This window comes from Oryx dammah, unplaced genomic scaffold (genome assembly GCF_014754425.2).
Source record: "Oryx dammah isolate SB20612 unplaced genomic scaffold, SCBI_Odam_1.1 HiC_scaffold_27, whole genome shotgun sequence".
NCBI lineage: Eukaryota > Metazoa > Chordata > Mammalia > Artiodactyla > Bovidae > Oryx > Oryx dammah.
Window position 1 is genome coordinate 131,220,368 of NW_024070211.1, and position 13,575 is coordinate 131,233,942.

The following is a 13,575-nucleotide window of genomic DNA, read 5'->3' on the forward strand; positions in this document are numbered from 1 at the left end:
AGTAAACAGTTTTAACAACTTGCACGTCTAAAGCTATGTTTATTCACATATGACTATCAGCTGGACTTAGGATTCCATACTAGATATAATTTTCCCTGAAAATTGTGAAAACATGTACTCCTTCTGATTTCCAGCGTTGCTATGGAGAAGTTGGAAACCCTTCTAATTCTTGAGCCTTTGTATGAAACTTAATTTTTCTCTCTGAAAGTTTTTGTGATCTTTTCCCTATCCCAAATATTTTGAAACTTCATGATTGTGTATGTTGGTGTGGACTTATATTCATTCTTGGTACTGTTGACTGAAATTTGTGCCCTAATTAATTTTTCTAAAAGACTTATGAGAAAATATTCATCTTAAAGATGTTTATTATCTTTATACAGAAATGACAATTGGGCTGGGTAAAAAATTATTGGATTCTTTTTTCTATTTTTGTAATTATGGTAAAAAATATCACATTCAATTTTCCATCTGAACCATTTTTAAGTATACAGTTCAATATTGTTATATATATTCACAGTGTTGTGTGACAGATGTGGGAACATTTTCATCTTGTGCACTTGAAACTCTTCACTAATTAAACATGACTTTCCATCTGTTTTCCTCTAGCCCCTGCAACTGCCTTTCTGCTCTCTGTTTCTGTGATTTTAACTGCTTTAGACACTTTCTCTGAATGGAATCATACAGATTTGTCCTTCTGTGACTGGCTTCTCTTGCTTGGTATAATGTCTTTGAGGTCCATCCACATTGTAGCATATGACAGAATTTCCTCCTTTTTTAAGGCTGCATGCAATCTCAAAGCGAAGAGCTGACTCATTTGGAAAGACCCTGATGCTGGGAAAGATTGAGGGCAGGAGGAGAAGGGGACGACAGAGGATGAGATGGTTGGATGGCATCACCGACTCAATGGACATGGGTTTGGGTAGACTCCGGGAGTTGGTGATGGACAGGGAGGCCTGGCGTGCTGCGGTTCATGGGGTCGCAAAGAGTTGGACACGACTGAGTGACTGAACTGAACTAATATTCCATAGTGTGTAGTATTTGCTGTGCTATATCATTTCATGTAAGGTATTTGAGTATCTATGGATTTGGTAACTGCAGGGGCTTCTGCAATCAATCCCCTGAGGATTCTGAAGGATGACTGTGTATTTTACATTTTTATTTGTTCATCTGCCAATGGACATTTGGGTTGCTTTTACCTCCTGGCTATTATGAATAATGCTGCAATTAACATAGAAATGCAAATATGTCTTTAAGGTCCTGCTTTGAATTTCTTTGGAAATTTACCCAGAAGTGGAATTGCTGGATCATAATTCTATTTTTAGTGTATTGAGTAACCTCATGCTGTTTTCCCCAGTGGTGTCACAATTTTACATTTCCACCAACAGTATACAAGGGCTCCAGTTTCTCTGCATCCTCACAAGCATTTGTTATTTTCTGTTCTTTTTATAATGGCCATTCTGATAGCTGTATTGCTCTTTTCCTGAGGTCTTTGTAGGAGTTGTTCAGCCCTCATATATGATTTGAATTTGTCCTGAATTATCTCCTTATAAGGTACTTGTCTTTTTATTGGCCTACCCCTCAAAAAATTAACTCTAGGATCAGTATCTATCCAAAGTTGATTTTTCTTTGTCATCATTTCAAAGAAAGGATGGTGTATCTTCAACCCATAGATCCAAACCTTCATTAATTTCTGGAAAGTTGTCTTGAATTATATCTTTAAGTGGTTTTTCTGTCTGCCCCTGCTCTCCCAGCTGTTTTCCTTCTTTGTGCACTTCAATTATTTGTATTTTCACCTGCCTTCCATATCTATACTTTTCTGCTCCATCCTAATTGCTTGAATTTCTGTCACTTTGCTCACTTTTCTTCTCCTGTCACCTATGATCTTTACCCTGATTTTAGCAGTGCTTATTTCCTTGTTGTTGTTTCCAGTTTGCTTTCACTTCTGGCCCATGCTTACTTGTTTTCCTCCATTTCTCTTTTGAGCTCTGCCAATTCATGTATCATCCTTTTCAGCCATCTCAGTGTCTAATATCTGAGCTCAGTAAAATTTTGGAAGTCGTGGTGAAATACTTGGTTACAGCCTTCCACTGTTCTGTGGCATTTTGTTTTCCCCTGGTGAGTATTGCTCGCCTGCTCCTTTCCTCCTTTTACATTTCAGTATCTTTGCGTGTAGACCTGTGCTTTTTCCTTTGGGATTACTTCTCTTTCAGTAGGGTGAGCTTTCTTGGATCAGAAAGAGGTTCACGTGGATTAATGCTGTGTTGCAGGCCAGGAAGAAACCTAGTGAGATTTTAGTCTTTGCTTTCTCTTAGACACTGGGTTTGGGTACTATAGGGCTAGTCAAAGGGCAGAGACTCTTTTTGCACCTCACAGGGGACACTTTCCTGCAAAAACCAGGCCAGCGGAGCTTCCCCTGCCATCACCCATTAACATCTTGACAAGAACAAGAAAGGATTGGGGAGGGGTGGGTAGGAGAGAGGGAAGAAGGAAAAACAGGAGGAGGAGGAGAAGAGGAAGCAGGGAGGACAGGGAAGAGAGAGCGCATCCCAATCACTTGGCATCTCTTGGTTGGAAGGGACAGCCCCCAGGGAGGTAAGTCTTGAGCAGGAAGGGGAAGGTGGAACGTGGATCTGACCTCTCTGCCCTCCAGGGTGACCACGTGTGGCTGAACCCCACCCCTGCCGACAAGACCAGGGTAGCCATCGGGGGCATCATCAAAGAAACCAAGCCTGGCAAAATTTTGGTTGAAGATGATGAGGGCAAAGTGAGTATGGCCACACACTCCTCAGAGGCTCAGCCTTCTCAGCTCCCATCCAGAACCCTGAGTCCCCTCCCTTCTCTGGTGCTGCTCCCAACACCAGGGATTATAGAGCCCAAGTCTGGGAACCACGTGGCAGGGTAGACCACAGGGGAGTCCTGTCATGGCGGGCATTGTGTGTCTGTCTAGGGAACTGTTTCTATAGGGAAGAAGCAGGGAGCAGGTTGGAAGATGGAAAATTAGGACAATTAGGGGAGCAGGAAAGAGTGAAGTGGGAAAAGGTCTGGGGTAGAGAGGGGGAAGGGCCAGAAGCTTGTTTTCAAAGTAACGCAAGGTGAACAGGAAGGACAGGAGAATCGAGGGAGAGAAAGGTGCATGAGAAAGATGCCTGGAGGGGGGCCCCCCAGCACATGAGGAGGAGAAGGAGACCCATCTCACATGAGCAAAGCAGCCCAGATGAGAGAGTAGGAAGCTCAGGGTGACCTGTTGGGGAACCAGCTCAGTCACCTGGCAGGCTGGGGAGGAGCAGGGGAGGGACAGAGGGGAAGGACTTGCAGACTGGGGCCTCCAGCTGGTCACTGAGGTCCTCCCTGGGCAGCCCTCTTTGCTGAGCATCTGCAAAGTGAAGCATGTAGAGACTTGGCCTCCAAGGAGAAAATTCTAGAGTGTGGCTTGTGAACCCTATAGTATGGAAGCCAGTCAAATATTAACAATAATGTCTCCTATTTGCAAAACGACATAACACCATTTATAAAAAAAAAAAAAAACACTTACACACTTTTATCCCAGCCATCTGTGAGACCCCAGCTGCAAGCTTCCCCGATCCCAATTGTAGCCATATCTAACTCCTGGCTCCACACTCCTCTGACCCTGGTCTGAACTTCACCCTCAGCCCCAGTACACACTGACCCCTGGCCCTAGACACGTGATGACTCCAGCCTCGGCTTGACTCGATCCTTTGACCTTCACCATAGACCAACCCTCCCAGATGCGGGCCACCAGGTCAGCCAGTCCATTGAGCACATGGAGGAGAGTGTGGCCCCAGCAGAGGTCACCTCTCAGGAGAGCCTGTGCCCTTGTTGCAGGAACACTGGATCCAAGCGGAGGCCCTTGGCACCCTCAGCTCCATGCACCCCAATTCAGCTCAGGGTGTGGATGACATGATCCGCCTGGGGGACCTGAATGAGGCAGGCATGGTGCACAACCTCCTGATCCGCTACCAGCAGCACAAGATCTACGTGAGTCTCCCTTGACCATGCGTGCCCCCCCACGGCATGCTTGGGCCACACAAGCTGAGCCGGCCGGGGAAGCAAACCGTGCCCCAGGCACGCCTGGCTCAGTCCCTGAGCCCCACACCCTTACAGTGTGAGGATGCTCGTCCATCCCTGCTCCCCAATCCGAAACAAGCAGGGGCATAAAGGCTTCAAGTTTGCAGAAAGCTGACCTGCATGTGCCAGCACAGTGCCCAGGATACAGTATACAGATTAAGTGCTGCCTCTCCCCTGCATCCGTGGCTGAGAAACAGGCCTGCTCTGATGGCCGAGGGGATCAGAGGCTGTGGGAGAGTAGTTTTTTGCCTGGTTTCTCTTTGGTTACGTGGCAGAGACAGGGTCACCAAGCAGAAGAGCCCTGCCCTTCTATGAAGTGATGGCCAGGAGGGCCGAGTAGGTAGATGCAGGTGCTTCCCCCAAGGCCTTGTGATGGATGGGAAGCTCGCATCCCTGCTCCAACACAGACTTACCAGAGAGGTGGAATTCCAAAACTGACACCAGCCTTGCCGTGAGTGGGTGTGACCCAGGGGTGTCACCACCTGCCTGGGCCTCTCACAGGGAAAGGCGGCTCACTGACCTCTGACCAGCCCTGATCCTGGGATGCTCAGAGCAGGGGCCTCTGGATAGAGGGCGGGGTGGGAGATGAGGAGAGAGGCCTTGGAGGGCAGGGACCAGGCACTCAGAGTTCACAATGGCTGAGTGTGCCTCAGCTCCTGGGACTAATAACAGCAATAAATTAAGTTGAATTGCAGCTTATCCTTTACCGAAGAGCTTATGCTTGCATTCTTTTATCTGGTTGTCATAGTCCTGAGTCCTCTCCTTCCCTAAAATGAAAATGAAGTCACTGTACACGACTATTGAGATGACTGTCCCCATCCCAACCCAGAGGGGCTGGCAGGCCCAGTGGAGGCTCCACATGAGCAAGTGACCCTGAACTAAGGTCCAGGAGGACTCTGAGGGCTGCGATAGTGGCCCAGCCTCACTGAGGCCCCTGCGGGAGGCGGTGAAGACCTGCTTCACACATTCAGTCTAGTTTCATTGAGCCCCTTCTAAATACCAGACAGAGCGCGAAACAGTAACCACAATGTTAATGTTAGTGCCAAACATAAACCGCCTCATTTAATGTCCTTGTTCTTGGTGAGCATCCTTTCCAGGGGAAGGATCTGAGCCGCCAAGAGTCTCATCTCTCAGCCCAGAATCAGTCCCCGCCTCCCTTCCAGAGTCAGCCATGTCTGGTGCCTTTGCAGAGTGACATCCAAAGTCAGCACCGATCCTCAGATTAGGGGCCACTAACCACCTCCTCCCTTCCCCAGACATACACAGGCTCCATCCTGGTGGCAGTGAACCCGTTCCAGGTGCTGCCCCTCTACACCGTGGAGCAGGTACAGCTGTACTACAAGCACCATGTGGGCGAGCTGCCGCCGCATATCTTTGCCATCGCCAACAGCTGCTACTTCAACATGAAGAAGAACAAGAGGGACCAGTGTTGTATTATCAGGTGAGGTTCTGGGTGGGCCACCCACCATTTCTGAGCATCTCATAAAGGAGGGAGCATCTCCCCTCCCAAAACCTCTCCAGACCAGCATGCCACTTAGAGGCCCCCAATCAATGTGCTCCCCCTGCGTCTGGTGCCTGCGGCCCCTCCACCCTGAAAGGTCCCTCCAAGATGTCCTTCCTTCAGAACCTACTCTTCTCCTATCATCAGGGCCTGAACAGCCCCAGCCTTCTGTGAATGTTTCCTGAAACAAGGAAGGAAGAGTGGGGATGGGTTGGTTTAGAAATGGGACCCAGGATAGGCACTTGGGGTGCAAGGATCAAACAGGTGAGATCCCTCAAAAACCTCAGGAGGATTCCCTGGTGGCCCAGTGGTTACGACCTCCTGCTTCTAGTGCAGGGGGCTCGGATCCAACTGCTGGTTGGGGAACTAAGATCTCACATGCTGCTGCCAAAAATAAAAACCAAAAATGGAACAACTTTAGGCAGATCTCAGACAGGATGGCTCTCAGGCTGCTGGACCCAGAAGGGATGTGTCCCTCTCCAGTCCAGACGCTGATCCTGACTCAGAGAGAGACTCACTGCCTGGCCTGGCTTCTCTGCCTCCTGCCCTCCCGGCACTTGTGGAAAGGAGGCTGAGCAGGACAGGCAGCGGGAGAGGGAATTTGGCTCCAGGGCCCCTTGCTTGGGGCAAGAAAAGTCATCTAGGAAAGTCATCTCTTCATTCGTTTATTCATTCAAGATTCTGCTGTGCTCCAAGTGTGTGTCCTTCTCTGTCCTAAGATGGCTAGACAGCAGCCAAGGAAAGGGACTAAAATCCCTGCCTCGTGGAGCTTACAATCTAGAAGGGGAGACACGCAATACATAGACAAATTGTTTGGGTAGATAATAAGAGCTTTGAAGAAAACCACTGCAGGGAAAGAGGAAAGAGCGCGATGGGGTCACTGCCGTAGGTGGAAGGGCGAGTTGGGTTGGCCTCTCTGAGGACGGGCCGTGGGAGCAGAGATTAGCACGAGGCCCTCTAGTGTAGGTCACCCTGCTTCATGCTCTCAGCAGCTCTCTCAAGTAGACACTCCTATTCCTGTTTTACTGTTGGGGAGACCTCCCACCAGAGAGGTGGATATTCTTTCCTAGTGACACACAGCTGTCAAGCAGGAGCGGCAAACCCAGAGCTCTGGAAGAGAAGACGGAGAGGTGGCCTGGCCAGGAAGCCTCACCCCCCGGACAGCGGCGCCTGCAGAAGAGCCCAGGGCACCTGGGGCGTGGGCGCGGCCCTGAGTCCTCTGCCCAGAGTCGTCTTCCCATGCAGGGGCGTTGTGTGAAGTGTCACCCCTTACGCCACACACACCTTCACCTGTGTCAGGGAAGAGGAACGTTTGGATCAGAACTTTTTTAAAAACTTAATATTTTCAGATGAAAGCTTCTCTGGAGTTTGCTTCAGTGTAGTACCAGAGGGACGTCCCTGGCAGTCCTGTGGTTTAGAATTTGTGCTTTCCGTGCAGGGGCTGCAGGTGTGATTCCTGCTCGAGGAACTAGCATCCTGCACAGTGTGGGAGAAAAAACTGTACAGAATGGGAATCAAAACTGGTCAGGAGTTGCAGCTGGGACTGGGACTCTAGGAGTTCATTAAGAAGACTGAGGTGCAGGAGTCCCCTGGGGATCTTGTGAAAATGCAGATTCTGGCTGAGTAGAGCAAGGGAGCCTTGAAGTTTGCATTTCCAACTAGGCAGCAGGCCTTACTGGCATCTAGGCCATACTTTTATTAGCAGCGTAATGCAGCATTCTGCCTCCATTTGTAATGTTTGACGCCTTCTATAATTTAAATCCTCCGTCCATGGGATTCTCCAGGCAAGAATACTGGAGTGGGTTGCCATTTCCTTCTCCAGGGGATCTTCCCGACCCAGGGATCGAACCCATGTCTCCTGCATTGCAGGCAGACGCTTTAACCTCTGAGCCACCAGGGAAGACTGCATAATTTAAAAAAGTTCATAAAAGCAACATTTCTCCCTTTATAATAATCATAGTGTTAATTAACTGCAATCCTGAGTGTATGCTATGTGCCAGACATAAGTATAGTTTTCAATTTAAACACTCTAAGCAATTTTTATCTTTATATTGATTAATTATGTTATTGTTAAGGTTTAAAGCGTGTAGTTTTATTTTGGTTTCCTCTTTAATTCATTATATTTTAGAAGAGCGCCTGTAATTTCTAAATATAAAAATACTTCCACCTTTTAACTTGATTTCTAATTTAATCACATTATGATTAATATGTTCTATATGTTATTGACTCTGAAATACATTGACTTCTTTTACACCCCTATTACTTGGTCAAATGTGTGACTATTTTACGTGAGCTTCAAGACATTTATATGTTCTCTGTTAGTTCAAGAGTCTATAAATAATTATTAGTTTAATTTTATTAGTTTCCACAAAGTTGGCTTTGTGTATTTGGAGGCTATGTTTTTAGGTGCATACAGATTTGTGATATTGATATTCTGGGAATGGTTTCTTTTATTATGTAATGCCCTATTTTTTCTATGAATGCTTTTTTCCTTGTTATATTTTGCAGTAATATTTTGGCTATTTTTTGATTATTTGCTTTTTTCCCAAACTCTGTGTGAGCACAGTGTGTGTTTTGGCTATTTTTTCTGATTACTATTTTATGGCATATATTAATGCTTTTTTTCTTCCAGTTTTATTGAGATATAATTGACAGTTAACAATAAGTTTTGACATACAGTTAATTATAAGTTAAGTTTAAGGTGTATAGCATAATTAATTGACATACATCATGGAATGACAATCACAACAAGTTTAGTGAAAATCTTGCCTCATATACATAGATAATTAGACAAGGGAAAAGAATATTTTAATATCCCATCCAGAGATAATTGTGGATAAGCATCTTTGATATTACAACAGAGCTTAATAAATGGTAGTTTCTTAAAGGTTAAAAAAAAAAAAGAAGTTTAGTGAGCATCCATCATCTCTTACAGATACAAAATTAAATAAACAGGAAAAAAAGTGTTTTTCCTTGTGATAAGAATTCAGGATTTACTCTCTTAACAACTTTCATATGTGACGTACAGCAGTGCTAATTACATTGATCGTGCTGTGCTTTGCATGATAAATGCTAGGTAGAGTATTTTGAGTTGTATGTTTTCCCTTTCACTACTTTAAATATATTATGCAACTCCCTCTGGCCTGCAGACTTTCTGCTGAAAAGTCAGCTGATAGCCTTTTGGGAGTTCCTTGTATGTCACTTACTGTTTTTCTCTTGCTGCTTTTAATATTTTCTCTTTGTCTTGAATTTTTGCCACTTTAACTACAATTTATCTTGGTTGGGTCCTCATTGATCTTGATTGGGACTCTCTGTGCTTCTGTACTTGGATGTCTGTTTCCTTTCTCAGGTTGGGAAAATTTTCAGCTATTATGCCTTTGATTGAGCATCAGTGAATTTCACTGCTGTTTCAACTTGCTGATCCATTTCTATGTATCATCTGATCTACTGCTGTTTCCTTCTCTTGTATTTTTCAGTTTGGTTATTGTATTCCTCAGATCTGTTTGGTTCTTCTTTATATACTCTAAGTCTCTGTTAAACTTCTTACTGTGTTCATGCATTTTTGTGAGTTCTTTGAGCATCTTTACAATTATTGCCTTGAGCTCAGTCTCAGGCAGATATTTGTACCCGCTTTACTTAGCTCTTCTGGAATTTTTTCTTGTTCTTCTGTTTGGAACACATTCCTCTGCTGCCTCCTTTTGCCTAATTTGATATTTTTATTTCTATGTATCTGTTAGGTTGGTTACAATTCCTGACTTTGGAGAAGAGGCCTTTTATAGGAGACAGCACACTCCCCTCTGATCACCAGAGCTCTATGCTCTGGCGGTACCCCCTATGTGAGCGGCTTGGGTCATCCACTGTGGTGGGCTGACTACCGAAGGTGGTCTGGTAGGTGTGACTGGCCCCTGGTCCAGTTTGCTGCCAGGCCCTGCCTCAAATGAAGGCTACTGACAGCTGATGAGGCCTTGTCACAAGGCTGCAGGCTGCGGGAGCCTGAGGGGTCCTGGGGCTAGTGGTGAGCAGGGCAGGGTTCTGGAATGGGTGGTGGCAGGCCTGGGAATCCCAGACCCAGTGTTGGCCCACTGATGGGCGGTGCCAGCCCCTGATGTGGCTAGCTGCAGGGTCTGGCATGTCCCAAATCCAGCTTTGGCCTGTTGGCGAGCAGGGCTGTGCCTTGGGGTGTCCTGGAGCAAATGCTGGCTCACAGTGGGCAGAGCTGGGCTTCCAAGCTGTCTCAGCACTGGTGTCAACCTGCTGGTAGGCAGGGTCCAGGGGTTTTCAAGGTTGGTGTTGGCCTGACTGTGGGTGGGGACTGGAGTCCAGGGGTTCTGAGGGTAGTGCCAGCTCACTGGTGGGTGAGGCTGTGTTCTGGGTCCTCTAGTGGACAGAGCCAGGTCCTGTCCAACGGTATGCTCTGGGGCCCTTAAGGCAGCAGGCCTGCTATGGGTGGAGCTGTGTCCTGGCCCTCCTCATTGCTTGGCATGTGGTGTCCCAGTACTGGTACCAACAGGCTGGTAGGCAGGGCTGAATTCAGGCTGAATAAGCTAGAGGGGGGATTCTACCCTGGCACTCGTGAGCACCAGAGTCCAGGAGCAACAAGCTCCACAAAAAGGCTGCCCCGGTGTCTGTGTCCCGGGGCGAGCTGCGGTTGCCTCCTGTCTCCAGGAGGCTCACTAGGATCAGCAGGCAGGTCTGGCCCAGGCTCCTTTCAGGTCACTGCTTCTGCCCTGGGTCCTGGAGCGTGTGAGATTTTATGTGCACCATTTACAGGTGGACTCTCCATTTCCCACAGCCCTCTGGTTGTCCTGGAAGTAGCCCCCACTGACCCTCAAAGCTTCCTCACTCCTTGAGGAGAACCTGTGTGGTTGTACATCTTCTTGCGTCTGTGGGTCACCTACCGGGGGTGTGTGTCTCGACCATCCTGCATCTCTGCCCCTCCTCCGACTGTCTCCTTGTGGTTCCTTCTTTTTGGCTGTTGTTTTTATTTGTTTAAGTTTATATATTGTAACTGTGAATTAAATATATTTTATCCTTTAAACATAATGCTGTTTAACATTTAGTCCTGAGACAATGAAGTAAACATCTTTTGTTTGCTTTTTTGTTGTTGTTGTTTTTGGTTTTTTAACTTTCTTGGAGTACAGTTGACTTACAATGTTAGGTTGGTTTCAGGTATACAGCAAAGTAATTCATATATGGAGAAGGCAATGGCCACCCACTCCAGTATTCTTGCCTGGAAAATCCCATGGGTGGAGGAGCCTAGTGGGCTGCAGTCCATGGGGTCGCTAAGAGTTGGACACGACTGAGTGACTTCACTTTCACTTTTCACTTTCATGCATTGGAGAAGGCGATGGCACCCCACTCCATGCATTGGAGAAGGAAATGGCAACCCACTCCAGTGTTCTTGCCTGGAGAATCCCAGGGACAGGGGAGCCTGGTAGGCTGCCGTCTATGGGGTTGCACAGAGTCAGACACGACTGAAGCGACTTAGCAGCAGCAGCATATATATATATCTCCATTCTTTTTCAGATGCTTTTCTCATATAGGTTATCATAGAATACTGAGTAAAGTTCCCTGTGCTATGGTTCTTTCTTTATGTATTATTTATAAATTTCTTTTCTGTTAGTCCTCCAGTTTTTGTCATCAAGAATTTCTCTGTAAATAGCTGTAACTTTGATGTGCCCATGGGAGGAGGTGGGCTCTGGGTCTTTTTACATCACCATCTATCTTGGCTAGTTCATGGCCATAAGTAATTTTTAAAACTGTTTTTCATATTTCACTATTATTAAATTAATATATATATTCACCATGAAGATTTCCAAAATTTTCAGAAAAATAAATATTCTCAGAAAAAATTGCTAGACATTTCTGGAAGAAAAGTCTTCCTCCACTCTCTTGGATCAGTTCAGTTCAGTTCAGTTGCTCAGTCGTGTCCGACTCTTTGTGACCCCATGAATGGCAGCATGCCAGGCCTCCCTGTCCATCACCAACTTCCAGAGTTCACTCGGACTCACTTCTATCGAGTTAGTGATGCCATCCAGCCATCTCATCCTCGGTCGTCCCCTTCTCCTCCTGCCCGCAATCCCTCCCAGCATCAGAGTCTTTTCCAATGAGTCAACTCTTCGCATGAGGTGGTCAAAGTATTGGAGTTTCAGCCTCAGCATCAGTCCTTCCAATGAACACCCAGGACTGGTCTCCTTCAGAATGGACTGGTTGGATCTCCTTGCAGTCCAAGGGACTCTAAGGGTCTTCTCCAACACCACAGTTCAAAAGCATCAATTCTATAGTGCTCAGCCTTCCTTATAATCCAACTCTCACATCTATATATGACCACTGGAAAAATCATAGCCTTGACTAGATGGACCTTTGTTGCCAGAGTAACGTCTCTGCTTTTTAATATGCTGTCTAGGTCGGTCATAACTTTCCTTCCAAGAAGCAAGCGTCTTTTAATTTCATGGCTGCAATCACCATCTGCAGCTCTCTTGGATAAATTTTACTTAACAGTACCTACATTTGTCACTTCACTTAACTAGTAAGCATTGCTCGTGTTACTGCTCTGTGCAGACCTGGATTAAGTGGCTGCACAATATTCTCTGACTAGATGGACCATAATTTCCCACATTTATGTTACTTCCAATGTTCCACAATTGCAATGACAAAAAGAAAACAATGCTTTAAAGAGCAGGAAGCGTTTGTGGAGAAAGCTTTTTCTGATTTTAAGATTCTTTCTTTAGACTAAGTGAAAGAGTCGTGTCTGACTCTTCGCGACCCCATGGACTGCAGCCCACCAGGCTCCTCCGTCCATGGGATTTTCCAGGCAAGAGTACTGGAGTGGGGTGCCTTTGCCTTCTCCACCTGTAATTTCTCTTTCGTGAGGGGCCATTGCTCTGTCCAAATAGGCTCGTCATTCTTCCAAGTTATTTTAATAATTATATGTTTGTTAAATGAGCAGTGGCCCTTAGGGAAAATGTGGAATGTATATCTGAGCTTGCCATATCTTATATCTTTTCATTAAAAGCATATATCTTACTTTTCCTTAGCAACTATGAAATGTCTTGTATATTAGCACTTTATAGATTGGTGAATATATTTATTATATCATATTATAATATATGTTTATTATATATAAATATTTATTTATATATATCAGTATATAATACATTATGTAATATATTTATTAATAGTTTAAAATCTCTTTAGTTTTTCTGTAAGAAAAACTTTTTGTAAGAGGAAGTTAATGTTTAGTAATTAATGTTTTAAAATCTTATTTTATTTGGAAATGACCTGGCTATTTAATAAACTTTTATTATTTAGTTTAGTACAACTCTAGAAATTTAAGTTATCCCAATCTTAAGAGATTACTTTAGATTATAATAATAGATTGTTCTATTAAAAATATAATTACTTTTTTTAGAGGATGCTTTACATGTGGAAATAAGAACCATTTAAAAAGGGACTGCCCTAAGAAAGCTAAAAAAAAAAAAAGGAAAAAATAAAAATGAAAAACCTCCAAAAACCTGCCCTTGCTGCTGTAGAGAAATACATTGGGCCAAAGATTGTAAGTCTAAATTTGATGTTTAAGGAAAACCTATTCCAGGAAACTCCAAGCAGGGGAGCCCCCAGGTCCCCTTCAACAAAAACCTGGGGCAAATTCCATCTTTCACCTGAAACCCTCAACATCTGGCAGTACTGCCATCGATATACCAGCATTGTTTTTAGATAATATGAAGTTAATGAGCTCTATTTAAATTCAAACTCACGCGAACTAAAAAAGAAAAATCAATATTAAATATAATGTTTATTTAAATATAAATATAACTTAAATATAATTGTTTGCTAATCTAATTAAGACATGTCGTAAGTCATCAACATTATATAATACTTTTATTATGCCTAGGTTTAAGGTAAACTAAATTTGTCAACAAAAAGGTAACTCTTTAGACTAAAGGCAGGATAATTCTGAAGGGGCTTGCAAATATGCCAGATTGCTT

General features: G+C 44.9%; 1 protein-coding gene across 1 annotated transcript in view; it reads left to right on the plus strand.

Annotated features, from left to right (window-relative positions):
- The window catches only part of MYO7B (myosin VIIB), a 97,736-nt gene that overhangs the window by 22,711 nt on the left and 61,450 nt on the right, over positions 1-13,575 (plus strand). The window contains exons 3-5 of the mRNA XM_040227868.1: positions 2,651-2,764; positions 3,844-3,996; positions 5,343-5,527. Coding sequence (XP_040083802.1) covers positions 2,651-2,764; positions 3,844-3,996; positions 5,343-5,527 — 452 coding nt within the window. The remainder of the gene's footprint in view (positions 1-2,650; positions 2,765-3,843; positions 3,997-5,342; positions 5,528-13,575) is intronic.